The 18509-nt window shown below is 34.9% G+C and overlaps 1 protein-coding gene across 1 annotated transcript in view; it reads left to right on the forward strand.

Annotated features, from left to right (window-relative positions):
- Dora (zinc finger SWIM domain-containing dorado) overlaps positions 1-18509 on the forward strand; it is a 260924-nt gene that overhangs the window by 137689 nt on the left and 104726 nt on the right. The window contains exons 13-14 of the mRNA XM_069825149.1: positions 9424-9586; positions 13821-13977. Coding sequence (XP_069681250.1) covers positions 9424-9586; positions 13821-13977 — 320 coding nt within the window. The remainder of the gene's footprint in view (positions 1-9423; positions 9587-13820; positions 13978-18509) is intronic.

Consider the following 18509-nt stretch of genomic DNA (forward strand, 5'->3'; position numbering starts at 1 on the left):
GTCCCCACTTTCTTTCTTCTCCAGTGACTTACCTTGTAGCAGAACCTTCCATTTTCAACTCTCTGTACTTATCATCTTACTTAACACTGTCTCATAGGGCATTACTCTCTCTACACTGAATACTCGAAGCTTCTCAGACACACGTCCTTACTCATCTGCTACTTGCTGATGACTGAGAACTATCATTTACCTTTAAATTATCTTTAATTTCATTACTCAGCTCTTTTAAGATCTTGCAGGTCTACAGTTGAGGTCTAATGATATCATTTTCCAAATAAGCTACAAATACTTCCTAGCTCTGTCTATGTTTCTTTCTTAATTCTCATTTTGCAATCACCCTTTTTGTGATAGTTGATTTTATCTTCTTCTGTCTTAGTTGGTAGATATAAATGGTCAACACTAAAATACTTCGGAGATTGAAGTAATCAAGCCCAACTAAATTTGTATCACTGATCACGAATATTACGACATTAATTTTTATCAGTTGGTCCTGGTTTTGGCGATATATGTTATGACAGGTTGAGTTCTGTCCTTTAAAAATATGTCACGAAATATAGGTTTGTAGTAGTTTTACCATCCCTGAATGGGAAGGAGTTCATTTTAAGACTTTCAATATGTCTTACCACTGACAAAGCAAGCTTCACAACAACACTAGGCAGTTGCTATTGAAGATATTATGAGTGAAAACGTGTTTTCTTTACTGTATTCACTTATGTTTTGTTAAATTTTGCACACTCGTCGTGGTGAGATCCTATTTGATTTTCTGTGAGTGGCATCAGCTATTCGATCTGTAGCCTATCACATTCTGAAGAACTACCTATTCCACAACCCCCATTGATTCATCTGACGAGGAGCATGAGGCGGAAAAACTCGATGCAGCTATGCCAAATCCTGTATCTGGTTTGTCGACATTCACAGTCTATATATCCTCGTCGAATCCCCATATGATCACTGATCACTCAACGTGAATTAAATGATCTTATGAGGGAGCAAATCAGAACTACTAGGATCCAGACTCAACAGCAGAAGGTTCTAGCTGAAGGTATTAGAGGCCTTATGACAAGACATAATCCCGAAGAATGTTGGGTGTTCATAGACGCTTCTAAGTCTAAAAGTTGTTTTTCTCCATAATTTTAATTGGTTATGTAGTGCACTTGAAGAAATATATGCCAACATGGAAAAACTGATAAAAAGCATAAATTACACCGAATACAATTAGCATATTTGTGGTGACTTTAATGTAACAGCAATACTTCTCTGTCTGCTGCTGGGCTGTACTATGTACTGTTGCTTTTCATGTGAATGGGATAGCTGTGATAAGACATCCCTCTGTGTCAAGAAAGACTGACTACTGCAGGAATATTTAGAACCTTGAACAAAGAACATTCATCATGTTCCTTTGGTAGATTCCAGTAAGCTTTTACTTCCTTCATTACATATTAAACTCAATTTAATGAAGGTATGAACCAAAATGGAGATGCATTCAAATATTTTCTTCATAAATCTCCAACAATCACTGAGAATAATATTTTTTTTTTGGCCCTTAGATTCGTAAACTCCTCAGTTTTGAAACAATGTTAAATGATAATGAATAGATAGCATGGGATGCTTTCCGAAACATGGTGACATAATTTCTGGGAAACGTGAGCGCTGAAAACTATAAAGAAGTAACGGAACTCTTAATATAATCCTATCAAATAATGGGATGCAATATGTCACTCAAAATACATACGTTATACTCCCATTTAGACTTGTTCCCAGGCAATTATGGTGCAGTGAGTGACGAGCATGAAGATCGTTTCTGCCAAGTAATTTCTATAAGAGAGAGACGATACAAGGGCAGGTGGAGCATCTCTATGCTTGCTGATTTTTGCTGGACTACACAGGGATGTTCCAGAGATGGAATACAAATGATAGGAAAAGAGGCACTGCTTGTAATATAGAAATAAGCTATAGTTCTGTTATTATAATATCAATTTTTGTTTTCCACCTGTGCTTATCTTAATATTTGGATTTATATGAACGTTTTCGACACTCGGTGTGTGTCATCTTCAGATATGGGGTCTATGTCATTGTGTGTTGTGAAGAATTAGCTTCTTAATTATGTTGTGGGTTGTTCACTTGTGTGTGACCTTTCATGATTTCTTAATTTAGCTAAAATTACTATAAGCAGTGTGTGGTTGGTTGTTATGATTCTGTTAAATTCTATCTTTTGAAAACCCATATAGGCCAATAGAAAATTATGTTAAAAACATTATTACACATAAATATAAACAAGTAAAATATATACACTATAAAAACACTGTAAAACACTGTATACACTATATCACTTTTATCACATATATGGTTGGCTGTGTTGGCCTGTTATATCGTTAAAAAATGGGGTTGTTTTATTGTTCTTGGTAAAAACTGTCTTTTTGACGCACTTTCACTGATTTTCCATAGTATTGTATGTTGGAGTTTTTGATGTTGTTCAAGTTGACTACTGTGAATCGTGGATGCTGTTATTGAGTACTTAGACGTATATAATACAAGCTATTTTCTGTTGAGTCCGCTGTCTAGTATGGCCATGCGTGTGATTTTAACTGGTGTTGGAGTGTTCCTATGTGGTGCATGGCTGAGACTAGATTCTAGTCTCAGCCATGCACCACATAGGAACACTCCAACTTACTTACTTACTTACAAATGGCTTTTAAGGAACCCGAAGGTTCATTGCCGCCCTCACATAAGCCCGCCAGCGGTCCCTATCCTGTGCAAGATTAATCCAGTCTCTATCATCATACCCAACCTCCCTCAAATCCATTTTAATATTATCCTCCCATCTACGTCTCGGCCTCCCTAAAGGTCTTTTTCCCTTTGGTCTCCCAACTAACACTCTATATGCATTTCTGGATTCGCCCATACGTGCTACATGCCCTGCCCATCTCAAACGTCTCGATTTTATGTTCCTAATTATGTCAGGTGAAGAATACAATGCGTGCAGTTCTGTGTTGTGTAACTTTCTCCATTCTCCTGTAACTTCATCCTGCTTAGCCCCAAATATTTTTCTTAGCACCTTATTCTCAAACACCCTGAACCTATGTTCCTCTCTCAGAGTGAGAGTCCAAGTTTCACAACCATACAGAAGAACCGGTAATATAACTGTTTTATAAATTCTAACTTTCAGATTTTTGGACAGCAGACTAGATGATAAGAGCTTCTCAACCGAATAATAACACGCATTTCCCATATTTATTCTGCGTTTAATCTCCTCCCAAGTGTCATTTATATTTGTTACTGTTGCTCCAAGATATTTGAATTTTTCCACCTCTTCGAAGGATAAATCTCCAATTTTTATATTTCCATTTCGTACAATATTCTGGTCACGAGACATAAGCATATACTTTGTCTTTTCGGGATTTACTTCCAAACCGATCGCTCTACTTGCTTCAAGTAAAATTTCCGTGTTTTCCCTAATCGTTTGTGTATTTTCTCCTAACATATTCACGTCATCCGCATAGACAAGAAGCTGATGTAACCCATTCAATTCCAAACCCTGCCTGTTATCCTGAACTTTCCTAATGGCATATTCTAGAGTGAAGTTAAAAAGTAAAGGTGAAAGTGCATCTCCCTGCTTTAGCCCGCAGTGAATTGGAAAAGCATCAGATAGAAACTGACCTATACGGACTCTGCTGTATGTTTCACTGAGACACATTTTAATTAATCGAACTAGTTTCTTGGGAATACCAAATTCAATAAGAATATCATATAATACTTCCCTCTTAACCGAGTCATAAGCCTTTTTGAAATCTATGAATAACTGATGTACTGTACCCTTATACTCCCATTTTTTCTCCATTATCTGTCGAATACAAAAAATCTGATCAATAGTCGATCTATTACGCCGAAAACCGCACTGATGATCCCCAATAATTTCATCTACGTACGGAGTTAATCTTCTCAAAAGAATATTGGACAAAATTTTGTACGACGTCAACAAAAGTGATATTCCTCGAAAGTTACCACAGTTAGTTTTGTCCCCCTTTTTAAAAATAGGTACAATTATGGACTCCTTCCATTTTTCTGGTACAATTTCCTTTTCCCAAATAGGGAACACTCCAACACCAGTTAAAATCACACGCATGGCCATACTAGACAGCGGACTCAACAGAAAATAGCTTGTATTATATACGTCTAAGTACTCAATAACAGCATCCACGATTCACAGTAGTCAACTTGAACAACATCAAAAACTCCAACATACAATACTATGGAAAATCAGTGAAAGTGCGTCAAAAAGACAGTTTTTACCAAGAACAATAAAACAACCCCATTTTTTAACGATATAACAGGCCAACACAGCCAACCATATATGTGATAAAAGTGATATAGTGTATACAGTGTTTTACAGTGTTTTTATAGTGTATATATTTTACTTGTTTATATTTATGTGTAATAATGTTTTTAACATAATTTTCTATTGGCCTATATGGGTTTTCAAAAGATAGAATTTAACAGAATCATAACAACCAACCACACACTGCTTATAGTAATTTTAGCTAAATTAAGAAATCATGAAAGGTCACACACAAGTGAACAACCCACAACATAATTAAGAAGCTAGGTCTTCACAACACACAATGACATAGATCCCATATCTGAAGATGACACACACTGAGTGTCGAAAACGTTCATATAAATCCAAATATTAAGATAAGCACAGGTGGAAAACAAAAATTGATATTATAATACAGTGAGCTTATCGGCATCTCCAAAATGAAACTATAGTTCTGTTAGTTAAGGGATTAGGTACAGCTTACAACAGTAAAATTTTTGGAAATATTCAACATTTTTTTTCTCCATTATTGTATCTTGTACAGTAATGAAAATTGGTGTGTTAAAAACATTGTCCTTCTGATATATGAAAAAAATATTTTTACGATTTAAAAAAGAATTATATATATATATATATTTTCAAAATTCAAAATGGTGGCAGTTCACTGTGCAGTGATGAAGCATTTCCCTCGTAACTCATAAACTTGTTAACTTTTTCATGTTCTCTCTCTTTTATTTTATGCTTAAACTCATGTTTACAATATCATGCTCTTTCAACTACATTCCTTAATAGATAATATTTTTTTTTATTTTGTGTTAGAAGAAAATACTGATATTTGACCATTTTTTAAAATGAATTTATTTTTTATCAGACAATCTATCAAAGGTAGAGAAGTTATCTTGTATTGTAGATATGACATACATAAATACACACAAAACATTTCATCACAGAATGTTGAATATTTTTTAGTTATGTGGGAAACTCTTCATCACTGCACAGTGAAATGAATTTTGAAAAAAAAAAAAAGAAATGTAAATAATTTTTTAAAATCGCAAAAATTTTTTTTTTTTTTTTCATATAGCAGAAGGACAGTGTTTTACACATAATGATTTTCATTAGTGTACAAGATACAGTAATGGAAAAAAAATGTTCAATATTTCCAAAATTTTACTGCTGTAAACTGTACCTAATCCCTTAAACCATGTAAAAAGACAATAATAATGTACCCAATATTTTCTTCGAGTACTCATAAATTATAACCAATCCAACATTTTTAAGGTCATTTTCGTATTCAGCAGCTGAAAATGAACAAGATAATGTACTTTTAATTTCAGAAGCATTGAACAAGCTAACATTAGTTGTTTAGTGTATTTTTAGATATGTTTCCCTTTTATCATTAATAAGGTTCTTTATATCTCCATCCCAACGACGTAGACTAACCTTTTATGCTATCTTTCTGCCACTGCCTCCCTTAGACTTTCTTTAGTCAATTGTTTTAAAATATATTGAAGTGAATTCCATTCATCCTCTGTATTGTTCAGAACAGGTACTCCTTTCATAATATTATCTATTCTTGTCTAGTAAAACCAAATTACACTAGGATCTCTGAGAGAGCTTACTGTAAAAGTGAAGTCATTTCGTTGAAATATCATGTTCTTTTTGCACGTCTTGGTCTTACATGTATAGAGAAGCCAAAAGGTAATGATCAGACTCAATTTCTGGACTTCGAAAAGCTCTTACATTTAGTGTCATTTCTACTAATTTTTTATTGTATAATATGTAATCTATTATTGACTTTAAAATTCTGGTTTCCCAAGTATAATTATGCCTATCTTTATGTTCAGTCTTAGTGTTCATAATTTGTACTTTGTTATAAACAATAAAATCTGTTAATCACTATAGTGATTATATATTAACAGTTATACCACTCTAATTCGGTCCTCAGATCCTCATTAGATTGTAACAAGTTGCACCGTGAGATGGTGAGATTGGAATTTAGATAGGGGAGACTATAGAGTTTATCTGATTGTAACTTAAATTATGTCACTACTAAACTTTATTCAACTAGAAATAAGTGAGTTATCTAGCACTGTGCTAGAAATGTACAATATATCTTTTTAATATTAAATACAGTATGCGGAATAAAAACAATACTGAAATTACAAACATACTCTGAAAATCAATATAAGTCATTATAACATACAAGATGACTGATCCCGTATGAAGGAATTTCTCGACGACTGCTTACTTTGTTGCAGAGCATTTAGAATAGAAAGTGTGGTAACTCAGCAAGGGTCTAATGGGACTTTTAAACCCCCTAGTGTCGCCACGGCAACTGAGCGAAACATTGGTGTGGCGATTGTTCTAAGACTGCAGTTTTCTTCTTAATACTGTGGACAGAGCAGGTAGAACTCGTTCTACTAAGGAATTAAAGAGATATTTCTTGTGGTGTTCGGGTGATTTTTATTGTGCCGTTTATGTGAGTGAGTAGTAATAAGCCTAATTGTTTTGTTCTTGATGTAAATCCGATCATGTAGTCTGTAAGGAAGAGACGTTTCTTGTATCCACCCAAAGCCTAGACTATTTTTCAGAACTGATGTAGAGCAATTCCACGAAGACAGAAAACTGTATGCTCGTTATTATATCTGTAATATCCATTTTTCTGAGGTTTTGATTGTAAGAGCCGATAAACTTATTATTGTCGGTAAAGATAGGACTTCCACACAAGAACTGGCGACCAAAGCCATATGCCATAACACATATTTTCCCAAACTTGCCTCGATATCTTAAAAAAAGAAAAGAAGAGAAAATATTCAACCAAGAGGAAATCAATCCTTTCTCATAACAATATACCCTTACCAAATAACATCTGGCCATGACCAATTTTATTGACACTAAAGAATCAAATAGTTGATTTTTTTAGTTGGTTACTTAACGATGCTGTATCAACTACTAGGTATTTAGCGTCGATGAGATTGGTGATAGCGAGATGAAGCCGAGGATTCGCCATAGATTATCTGGCATTCACCTTATGGTTGGGGAAAACTTCGGAAAAAACCCAACCAGGTAATCAGCCCAAGCGGGGATCGAACCTGCGCCCGAGCGCAACTTCAGACCGGCAGGCTAGCGTCTTAACCGACTGAGCCACGCTGGTGGCTAGTAGTTGATACAGCATCATTAAATATCCGAGTAAGAAAATAATTGGATGTGACACCCGAAAATCAGAAGAACACCTTACCTAATCTTGCGCTTGTGTGCATTTATGTGCCATTACTCCACACCTGAATGCCCAAAATTATGTCTAGTTACATTGACCGTAATTCCTTGTAGCGAATGAACCCCGGATCAGTATTTCAGCTGTTTAGTGTGAGTTTTTGAAAATGGATACATTTTTTAGAGTCATAAACTGTGATGGGTTCGAGGGAAGTGAAAATGCAAAAGAATTCACAAGGTGAATGAACGACCTTGCAGATACGCTGAACTCAAATACTCCCCCTTCTGCCCTGTACGAAGGATCCTAGCATTACACGATTTTATAAAATATATTACACGTAATTGGCAATACAAAGATCACGTTTGCCTAAGAAAGAACCCTTGACTTATTTAGAGTGACAATGCAGAGCACTCACGAAATATATTAATTCTTGTGGAATAGCAGATTTAAATATATTCTCACAGAAAAAATTTAACCAGGATCCTCTAGAGCGACATTTTGGAATTAGAAAATGATTATCTTGTGATGATCACCATAGACTTTCTACATCTGAACATTTTTCAATCTATGTGCCAGTTAAAAAATGTGCTGTATTCAAGTGCTAATTGTGAACTCCTAATTGAATCCAAGCACCTAGCTTCTACTTCATTAAATATACATGTTTAATTAATTATATTATTTTTAATAATAGCACTTTAGTAGTAATTAACGTAAAAGTTATTTCGGTAACAAAAGTATAGTATAATGCTACTTTGCATCTAGGCGACAATATAATCTGGTTTACAATTTTATTACATTTGTTTATTACGTTTTCACATCATAAGAGGTTTCTAATCGAGCATATGAGAAAGTAATAGATCTCATGGAAAAGTTGTTAATTTAATATTCTCCAACAAGTAGCATACAACTAGTTAATACAGTGCTACCAAATTGTTTTAATTTTACAAACACAAAATAACCTAGGTATTTCAAAAGATCAGAACTTACATTAGCATCGATATAATATCGAAGCTTAATGTATGAGTCTAAGTTTACGTAATATTTCTTGTTCCCCTGAATTACGTATAAACCAGATACAACTGCAATTAATGACTAAATAGTAGATAAAAACTATTGGTGAAAATAAAGTGTCTCCTTTATTATATTACATTCTTTCTTGTGTATAAAAACTATAATTTCATGTCAATGCGTACTTTATAATGCCATAAAAATGTTCAGTTTTGCGAAGCAGTACTTTTTTTTTGCGTATTTCTGGCTGAAACTGGCACTATGTTCCATTTTTCGCTTAATTATTATATTTACTATTCAGGGTTGTGTTACATAACTCACAATTTGTTAATGTAGTAATATTACATTTATAAACAAGTAAAATATTGTAACAAAGTACTCTACAATACAGTCTTATCTAATGGGTTATTTTAAAAACCTTTTGCATTCACTCGAATAGCGATCCTGAAACTGCAGACGGAAAACAGAGCTAGCGCCACTCGGCAACGAACCACTGAAGTAGAGGAAGTAACGCAACTTTCTCTTCTACCCGCTCTGTTTGTTGTGTTATTTGGTGCCACATTAAATCACTCCTAGTACTGCTCTTTAATGTGGCGCAAGCTCGGCCCATTCTGACGCCCCACTCCGCATGCCCAGAAATAATGCTCGACGATGAACACCTTCTCCTCTGTTGCGAGAACCATAATTGCAGTACTAACCTCAGCACTGAATATACAATATGTAAAACTATCATATAAAATAAATAAATACTTGGATGCTGGGGAAACATTGACAGCAGATGAGTGATGAGTTCAGTATTGTTTGTTTTGCTGCTTACTGTATATTTGTGGATATTTAAAGAGAAGACATTGCTGAAGAGTTTCTTGATGTGGCATTCTTATTTCAGCAACTGTTGGTCGAGAGCCTCGGTGTCAGCTGTTGAATCCAGGATTAAGATTACCAACAGATGAGGCCCTAGGATTTGAAGCAGCAGTAGCAGCATTAGGTTTGAAAGCCAATGTGTCTGAGGCTGACCATCCATTACTTTGTGAGGGAACCAGGAGACAAAGGTTAGACCTACTTGGAATTTCTATAGTCACTTTTACCATTACAAGTGTTTAGTTATGATTTGGAGAGAGTGCTGTGTTTGAATACTTATCGCAAAAACAGTCTCTGCATTATTAAAATTCAATATTAATATTCATTATTGATTACACACTTCTAACACTTGTATACCACTAATGATATGGTTAAACTTGTTAAATTAACAACTTATACAGGGTGATTCACGAGGAAAGGTAAAAAATTTGGGATGTGAATTCTGAAGCCATTCTGAGTCAAAAAGTCCATATGAATATGGGTCCGTTTTCGAATGGTTACGGAGATATGGCTCTTTGATTTCACAAAAACTTCTGCGATTCTATTGTACTAACTCGCATTTAGACAGATAACGGACAAATTTAAAGTTTATATTAACGTATGCATACATACCTAATATTCTAGATGTCGGGGTCGATGTTTTCGCATATTTTCAAAGGTATCTCCTTCTGCTTCAATGCATTGTTGTGCTCAGGCATGAATCACACTTGTCTCTCGGGAGAATTGCTCATGGCTGTTCTTTATGCGGTGTGCAGCATCCAAAATACAGTTGATTAGCGCCTCTCTCGTTTCCACCTTCCTTTGGTATACCAAGTCTTTCATCCAACCCCATAGACAGTAAATAGGCCTACTCTTCGATATGGTATTCTTCTGTTCGCAAAGCGTCATTCATATTCAGCAACAGCATGCAAGGAACTTTCATTGCACAAATCATAAACATACACAATATCGGTGTATTCTGGAGTCGAAAATTTATAAGGCATCTTGAAAAACACAACTTAACACTTCCGATAACTGTACCTGTATAACTGTATAACTACTGTAGTAGAGGTAGCTGACTGAACTCCTGTGAACTGATAAGCAATAGTGTATTTGTGTTATGTGTGGGTTCTGTGTCATTACATCAGACAAGGGCAGGCAATTGGACATTTGTAATGCCCCATCATCCAGTTTGTGAGGTGAATGATCTTATCTTATCCACATTGCTCACAATGCAGATTCCAATGTTACGTCATTCATTGTGATCCGTATCCTTGTCTCACATCTCACGTCAGCAGCATATGGTAACGTCTGATTCACATTGGGGCGAGACATTTTACCAAAAAAATGCATCTAGCTCCGCCATCGTTTGAAAACGGATCTATGTTCATATGAACTTTTTCATTCAAAATGGCCAAAGATATTGTATACTAAATTTTTTATCTTTCCTCGTGAATCACCCTGTATAGCTTCACTGTGTTAAATAAACTTTACCTAGTGACTAATTTTGGTGGGAGCTTCACACCATTATCAAACTTTTAGCGAGGTTATGCACTTTCTTTTGATTTCTTTTTGATTGGTATCTTGGTGTTGAAGTGTGTAGGTAGGGATAGGATGTATTTGTGATTGTTAGTGTTGTGTCGAAAAGAGTGTCCGTTCTGAAATTCGGTTGAGGATGTGTTGTGTACGTGTCTTTATGTGTCTATATATTTTCCATTGTTCTAGTATGTTTAGTTTCCTGCTTTTCGGTTCAATGTGTAGAATTTCCATGTCTGCTTCTGTATTGCCATAGGTGTGATTTTAGTTGGTGATGTGTTCTGTGTAAGTTGATGTATTATGTGATTTGATTATGGCTGTGATATGTTTGTTGTATTGTGTTTGGCAAGTTCTGCCAGTTTGTCTAGATGTAGAAGTCGTTACTATTATGACATATCGATTTGTGAAAAACATTACAAAACATCTCAACATACAAATAAGACAAACAAGCAAATACATCCTGATAGGTCTTTACAAATCAACATGCAATAGTTGTAATGACTTTTACATTGGACAGACTAGCATATCTTTTGAAACACAATACAACAAACACATCACAGTCATAATCAAATCACACAATACATTCACCTATGTAGAACACATCACCAACTCCAATCACATCTACAGCAACATAGAGACAGACATGAAAATTCAACACATTGAACCGAAAGCAGAAAACTAAAATAATATACTAACGGTCTTACTAATAAAAACTCTATATACAGACGTTAACTCTCTTATACTTATACAATGAGTAGCTCGTTTATAAGTCGTGTGTAAATTCCTTACTAATAATCACTACATACGTCGTGTATAACAGTATAACTGTTACACAGCTACGTCATAGTTTCGTCATTACTTCGTTACGAAAGATAATAGAATATCTGAGGTTCTCTATTGCATCCGGTAGAGCGCTCTAGAGTGGCGTGTTAAGTATCGATAGTACAACTGGCTCTAATCGATTACCATACTGTATTTTGGTCAAAGAGTACAAGCTACAGTAATATTATTCTAATTATTCTGTGCTCTTTGGTTTGTTCTTCTTTGGTTACTAGGCAACCTTCATCATAAAATGACAGTCGATACGAACAGCCGTTAGAGGGGCGGCCATTTTTTCTCTATATACAACACTTAATCAAGGGGTTTCGTATATATAACTACTGCAAAGCAATTCCCATTGTATAGTTACAGGCTGTTTATACGTCCATCGCTTATGCATGGTTTATTAGTAATGTTTTCTGTCTCAACTCTGCATAAGTCTAGTATAAAAACTATACACTGTTTATTAGTAAGACTGTAGAACAATACGAAATATATAGACACACAAAAACATATACACAACAAATGCTGAGCATGCACTGAATTTCAGAACGCACATTCTTCTCGACACAACATTACCAATCACAAACACACCCCATCCCTACCTACACACTCCCCCACCAAAGACACCAAGCAAGAAGAAATCAAAAGAAACTGTATGATCTCACTATATGTTTGATAATGATGTGAAGTTCCTGCTGAAATTAGTCACTAAGTAAAGTACCATTACAAAAGAATATCCTAAATTTGAAAGACTATGTTTCAGCAACATAACAACTTAGAATGACACTGGACATATCTTTGTGGAGGTGATATTCTGAAGTTTCATTTGGTTGGGTGTCGAGAGATGTCTAAGCTGTGTTTAGCAATGAAGTGACATTTCATACCAATGGTAAAGTCAGCCATCAAACATATGGGTTTGGGGTTTAGAGAATCCTCGTGAAACGGTGGAACACAAGCGCGATTCCCCCAAAGTTAATATGTTTTGTGCTATATCCAAAGAAGTGCCCACTGTTAATGGAAGTTCTTACTTGGAAATGCTGCAACACAGGTTGTTTCCTCAGCTAGAAGAAGAAACTGGGGACTTAATTTCCATCTCATTGACATTTATCTGTTCGCAGATACTTAAATGAAAATTTTCCGCAATGATGGATTGGCCATAGAGCAGATTGCAATCAGACCCTTCATCATTGGCCCCCACGAAGCTGTGATCTAAGCCCATGCGATTTCTTTCTATGGGGCTACATATAAGATCAAGTGTTTGTTCCACCACTTCCAGCTAACATTGACGAACTAAAAATGCGAATAACACCGAACATGCTACAAAGAGTGTGGGATGAATTTGATTACTGAGTGGATATTGTTCGAGTTTCTCATGGCGGTCATATCGAATATTTTTGAAGTGAAATCAAACTTTTGTGAAGTTGTTATGGTAATCAAAATTAAACTTTACAATGTTAATTATTCAAGAGAATGCTGAACCCAGGTTGTAATTTTTCCAGCATTCTAAATATATCCTTTCAAAGTGTGGGTATTCTTTTGTAATCACGCTGTATTTTATTTAACACAGTGAAGTTATATAAGTTGTTTATTTAACAAGTTTAATCATATAATTAATTAAATATTCATATTAATTTAAGGTAAAGGTATCTCCTTTACATGCCATGAAGGTACTTGGGAGACATAGACTTAGAACTCCATGCTTTCATGACCTTGGGACTAGAATGAGGTGGTGTGGTCGACACTATGCTTTGACTGCCGGGAAAGACTCGGTACTTAATTTGATAGGAGGCTGGGTGAACCTCAGGGCTGTTCTCAAAGTTTTGGCAGTGACAAAAATCCATCACTACGTGGGACTGAACCCAGGACTTCTCAGTCCATTGCCAGTTGCTCTACCAACTGAGATATCCAGCCACCACATATTAATTTAAACAGTGCAAAACAAATACGTAGGAGGAGATACAACTTTCTATTGGGAAACAAGAAGAAATAAGGCATAATATTCTTATATGTGTTATTGCAGACATACTAGAACTAAATATATGACATTTCATTTTAAATATATTATAATTCATACATTGTTTTTTATAGGGGAGACCTAGCAATTGCATTATTGGTGCATTATAAGGACGACCCTAGCAAGGTTGCTCGCATCATGGACAAACTGCTAGACCGAGAGGTTCACCAGCTTCTCAAGACACCTATTGTGAGTTCCATGTACTCCAGCAATCCTTCAACCAAGAGCCAGGTAAATTATACTCTAGCCGTTTCAACTTTTTCTAACTGTCACAAACCTGAAATTTCGTCATAAGAAAGAACCAAGGATCCTGCAAACAAGTCACTCCAATGTAAAGTTTTCAAAATCACTGCATTTTTTTTTATCTTTGCACTGCCAAAGAATAGAACACTTAAATCAGGTAATTAGAGTATTTGTCCTTAAATACTTTAAGGGGGAGGGAGGGGGGTGATGCTGTGGTCAACTGCAGTGTGCTGCCCTCTAAATAAACGAGCGGCAAGACGAGATGAATTGGAAGTAATAAAAAAATATAATGGTATGTTTACTTTTAGGCCATCAGAAAAATAATGTGACATTAAATATTTTAATTTATTTAATGACTGTTTCTTTGAAGCTTTAATTAAAATCACTGAATTCCACATGCTTACAGTATAATATGAATGAATATTACGTATTGGAATGAGTTAATTGATGTATAGAATTAAAGCAAAGTATAGTGGAAAGATAAAAGTTGTAAATAATATTAATAGACCATAAAACTCAAATTAATATGTAGCCATATGAAAAGGATGTATATTTTTACATGTTTAAAAATATTAAATATAATTGATTGTGTTGGGATTCGAACCATCGATCCCGTACTTTAGACACGTTTTAACCACTCAATCACTTCGCTTGCCTTCAAGCATTAAATCTTTTTATAACTTGGCTCCCTGCTCTTCTGCATATTTCAGATCTGTTTCTTCTCAAAAACTACAGTATTTTACGTCTGTATATTTGTATACGTATTTTAAATAGTAAACCTCTCTCCATATTTTAATTTCTCCTCAGCATAGATACTGGTATGTAATATTTAAACAGAAAAGAGAAACGAATATCTCTTCATGGTATGAATCAGTTCACTGCGGGCTAAAGCAAGGAGATTCACTATCACCTTTACTTTTTAACTTCGCTCTAGAATATGCCATTAGAAAAGTTCAGGATAATACAGAGGATTTAGAATTGAACGGGTTACATCAGCTTCTTGTCTGTGTGGATGACGTGAATATGTTAGGAGAAAATCCACAAACGATTAGGGAAAACACAGAAATTTTACTTGAAGCAAGTAAAGCGATAGGTTTGGAAGTAAACCCCAAAAAGACGAAATATATGATTATGTCTCGTGACCAGAATATTCTAAGAAAGGGGAAATATAAAAATTGGAGATTTATGTTTCGAAGAGGTGGAAAAATTCAAATGTCTTGGAGCAACAGTAACAAATATAAATGACACTCGGGAGGAAATTAAATGCAGAATAAAATAATATGAGAATGCGTGTTATTTGGTTGAGAAGCTTTTGTCATCTAGTCTGCTATCAAAAAATCTGAAAGTTAGAATTTATAAAATAGTTATATTGCCGATTGTTCTGTGTGGTTGTGAAACTTGGATTCTCACTTTGAGAGAGGAACAGAAGTTAAGGGTGTCTGAGAATAAGGTGCTTAGAAAAATATTTGGGGTTAAGAGGGACTAAGTTACAGGAAAAGGGAGAAAGTTACACAATGCAGAACTGCACGCATTGTAGTCTTCATCTGACATAATAATTAGGAACATTAAATCCAGACGTTTGAGATGGGTAGGACATGTATTATGTATGAGCGAATCCAGAACTGCATATAGAATGTTAGTTAGGAGGCCGGAGGGAAAAAGACCTTTGGGGAGGCCGAAATGTAGATGGGAGGATAATATAAAAATGGATATAAGGGAGGTGGAATATGATGGTAGAGACTGGATTACTCTGCTCAGGATAGGGAATGATGGCAGGCTTATGTGAGGGCTGCAATGAACCTCCAGGTTCCTTAAAAGCCATTTGTAATTAAGTAAGTATGAATCAGGCTTTTGGCCCAGAGCATGCGCAGACATTCTTTGACTTAGAAAATACTCGAGCTGCTCAACAAATTATGTCCCTCACTGTACATTGATTTGATAAAATTAAAAATATAATGCTAATTAATAGATGCAAAATTAGAACAATAAGCAAATGAAAAACTAAACACTAGTCGCACCAGTGAGTGCTATTAATGGTAATATTTACAAGTTTAAAGAGGACTTTGCAGTATAAAACCAAATCTATTCAATGAATGGATGGAATTCGATGCAGAGCATGTTAGCATTTTTAGTGCATCTGGAGAGAGAGGGGGGGAGGGGGAGGGAGGGAGGGAGAGATATTTAAAATTTCTACTATAGAAAAGTTTGTAAGCTCTCATATCTTTCATCAGAACACGATGTTACTTATGAAAGAATCGCAGGTTATATCACCTTTGAGGATCTTGAATAAAAATAGATAATCGAGTTTGTGTCATCTGGAATATAAGCTTCGACAATTAAAGTAATCTCATAGATGTACCTGGAGTCATTAAGCAGAAATCTGTGTGAACAAAAGGATATAAATTTTCTTTCGGTACTTTCCAATTTAGCTGAATCAAATGTTGAACATAAGAATATGGATACTTTTCAGTTTAACTGATTCAGTTGTTGAACATAAGGATATGAATTTTCTTTGGATACGTCCCAATTTAGCTGAATCAGTTGTTGAATATAAAGATATGAATTTTCTTTGGATAGGCTACTTTCCAAAAAAAATATATATATATTGAATTTCCCTAATTTTTTAGTGTATATTTCCCCTTAAGCTATAATGCATGTTATGATTTACGTTATAACATCCATATAATCAGCGCTCGTGTGTCCCAGGCCTTAATCTTTCAACAGGCTGGAGCTCCTCCACACTTCCACGGGATGTTCGTCAATATCTGAATACCATTCTTCCAGGACGATGGATCAGCTATGCTAGAAATGAGGATTTCCATGATGCTTTGTCCTCCAAGATTGTCAGATTTATCATACTGCTACTTTTTTTGTGGAAATTAATTAAGAATGCCTTGTATTGTTTCCATTCCTACAGAAACTGGAGGAATTGCGACATTGCATGTAAAACAAATTCTTTTGAGAATAAATTAGGTTCAAGTACTTTTGCACCACCCTTTTTGAATCACGCTATGTAATAATGATGGTGATGGTAATGATGATGATCTTCAAGGTTTAAACCTGTTGGTCCATTTTCAAACTTCTGTCCCCATCTCGTAATAGGTTATCCTATTATTTCTTTCCCATATGGAATGCAATTTATTATCTTCGGTATCCATTAAATATTTTTATTTATTTTGTCGAATACTTTGATATAAATTATAAAGGCCATAGCATGTGTAAATGAATAAATTATTTCCTTTCCACTTCTCCACTAACTGCTTTCTAGATTTCTAAACATAATCCTCGTAAGCCTGATTTGATCAATACTGTATATACTGTCATGTAATTGCATTTGTTCATTTTTTTTTTTTTTTAACTATCAAGTCTGTTCAGTAATATTACAGGAATGGTGGAATGGTAGGAAAATCTAATGATGTAGAGAAAGCCTGTCCTATAGTCATTTTTTCCCATGTATCTGTTAGAATGTGAACTGTCATCTTTGGTGAGATGCTGTGTGTTAATACCGTTGCTTACGAGATTATACAAGCTGGCGCATAGAGCTTGAAAAACGAGTCTGAAGTGGTTCCCTCGTAATGCCAATTCCGCCGCTCGGAGCGCTGTTCTGCCCTATATATTCATAGCAGAACACTTAAAAGACATTGACATTTGGGACATTTAAAGGACTCATCATTGCTTATTAAATGCTTCGTACAATATTTTATGGACAATAGACGTAATTTGCAAACTTCTACTCCTCAATTATATTACAATAAAAGGCTGTCATTCTTGATATTAAAACATATTACATATAAACTGAGGGGCTGTCTGCCCTGTACTTCAGTTCATACACCAAACATTTCCGGAAATAAATTAACTTGACATCTTACATATACGCACTATAGCCTACCCTTTTCACCTAATATTATTAATATTGTTATTAAATAAGATATTGCAACTAATTAAGGTACTGCATTATCTTTAATTTCCTTGAATTCATAATTACGCATTTGCAAGAAGGCCTAACTTTTCCCTCTCCTTTTAAAAAAAAAATACGGACGTCACAATAACTGAGAAGTATAATTATTGCGCGATTTTTTCTTGCAGTGGTGAAAACATTTCTATAGGCCTACTGATTAATCTATTGAGCATAGTAATAGTAAACACTGTAGTATTTTAGTGCGTGTACGCCTACTGAGCTCTTGTAAAACGAAATTTTCACTTTCACTTTCAACGGAACACTTACTTACCTGGGTATATTCAGTTCTTGTATCTTGCAGTAAATTATCCATTTGTGATCATCTTTCCAATATAACCTCCCATTGAAACGACCACTTAAAATCATGAGCTAGAATTTATTATTTTAAAAACATTTCCACGTACATACTGTTATAATTATTATGAACCACAATACAAAAGACAACACTGTGAAATTGGATTAATTTACCAAGATCAACATCAATACCGGTAGTATAAAATCACATATAGGCCTAGGCTATATTATTTCATTACTTTATGGTATTAATTAGAAGAATTAATTT

This window comes from Periplaneta americana, chromosome 4 (genome assembly GCF_040183065.1).
Source record: "Periplaneta americana isolate PAMFEO1 chromosome 4, P.americana_PAMFEO1_priV1, whole genome shotgun sequence".
NCBI lineage: Eukaryota > Metazoa > Arthropoda > Insecta > Blattodea > Blattidae > Periplaneta > Periplaneta americana.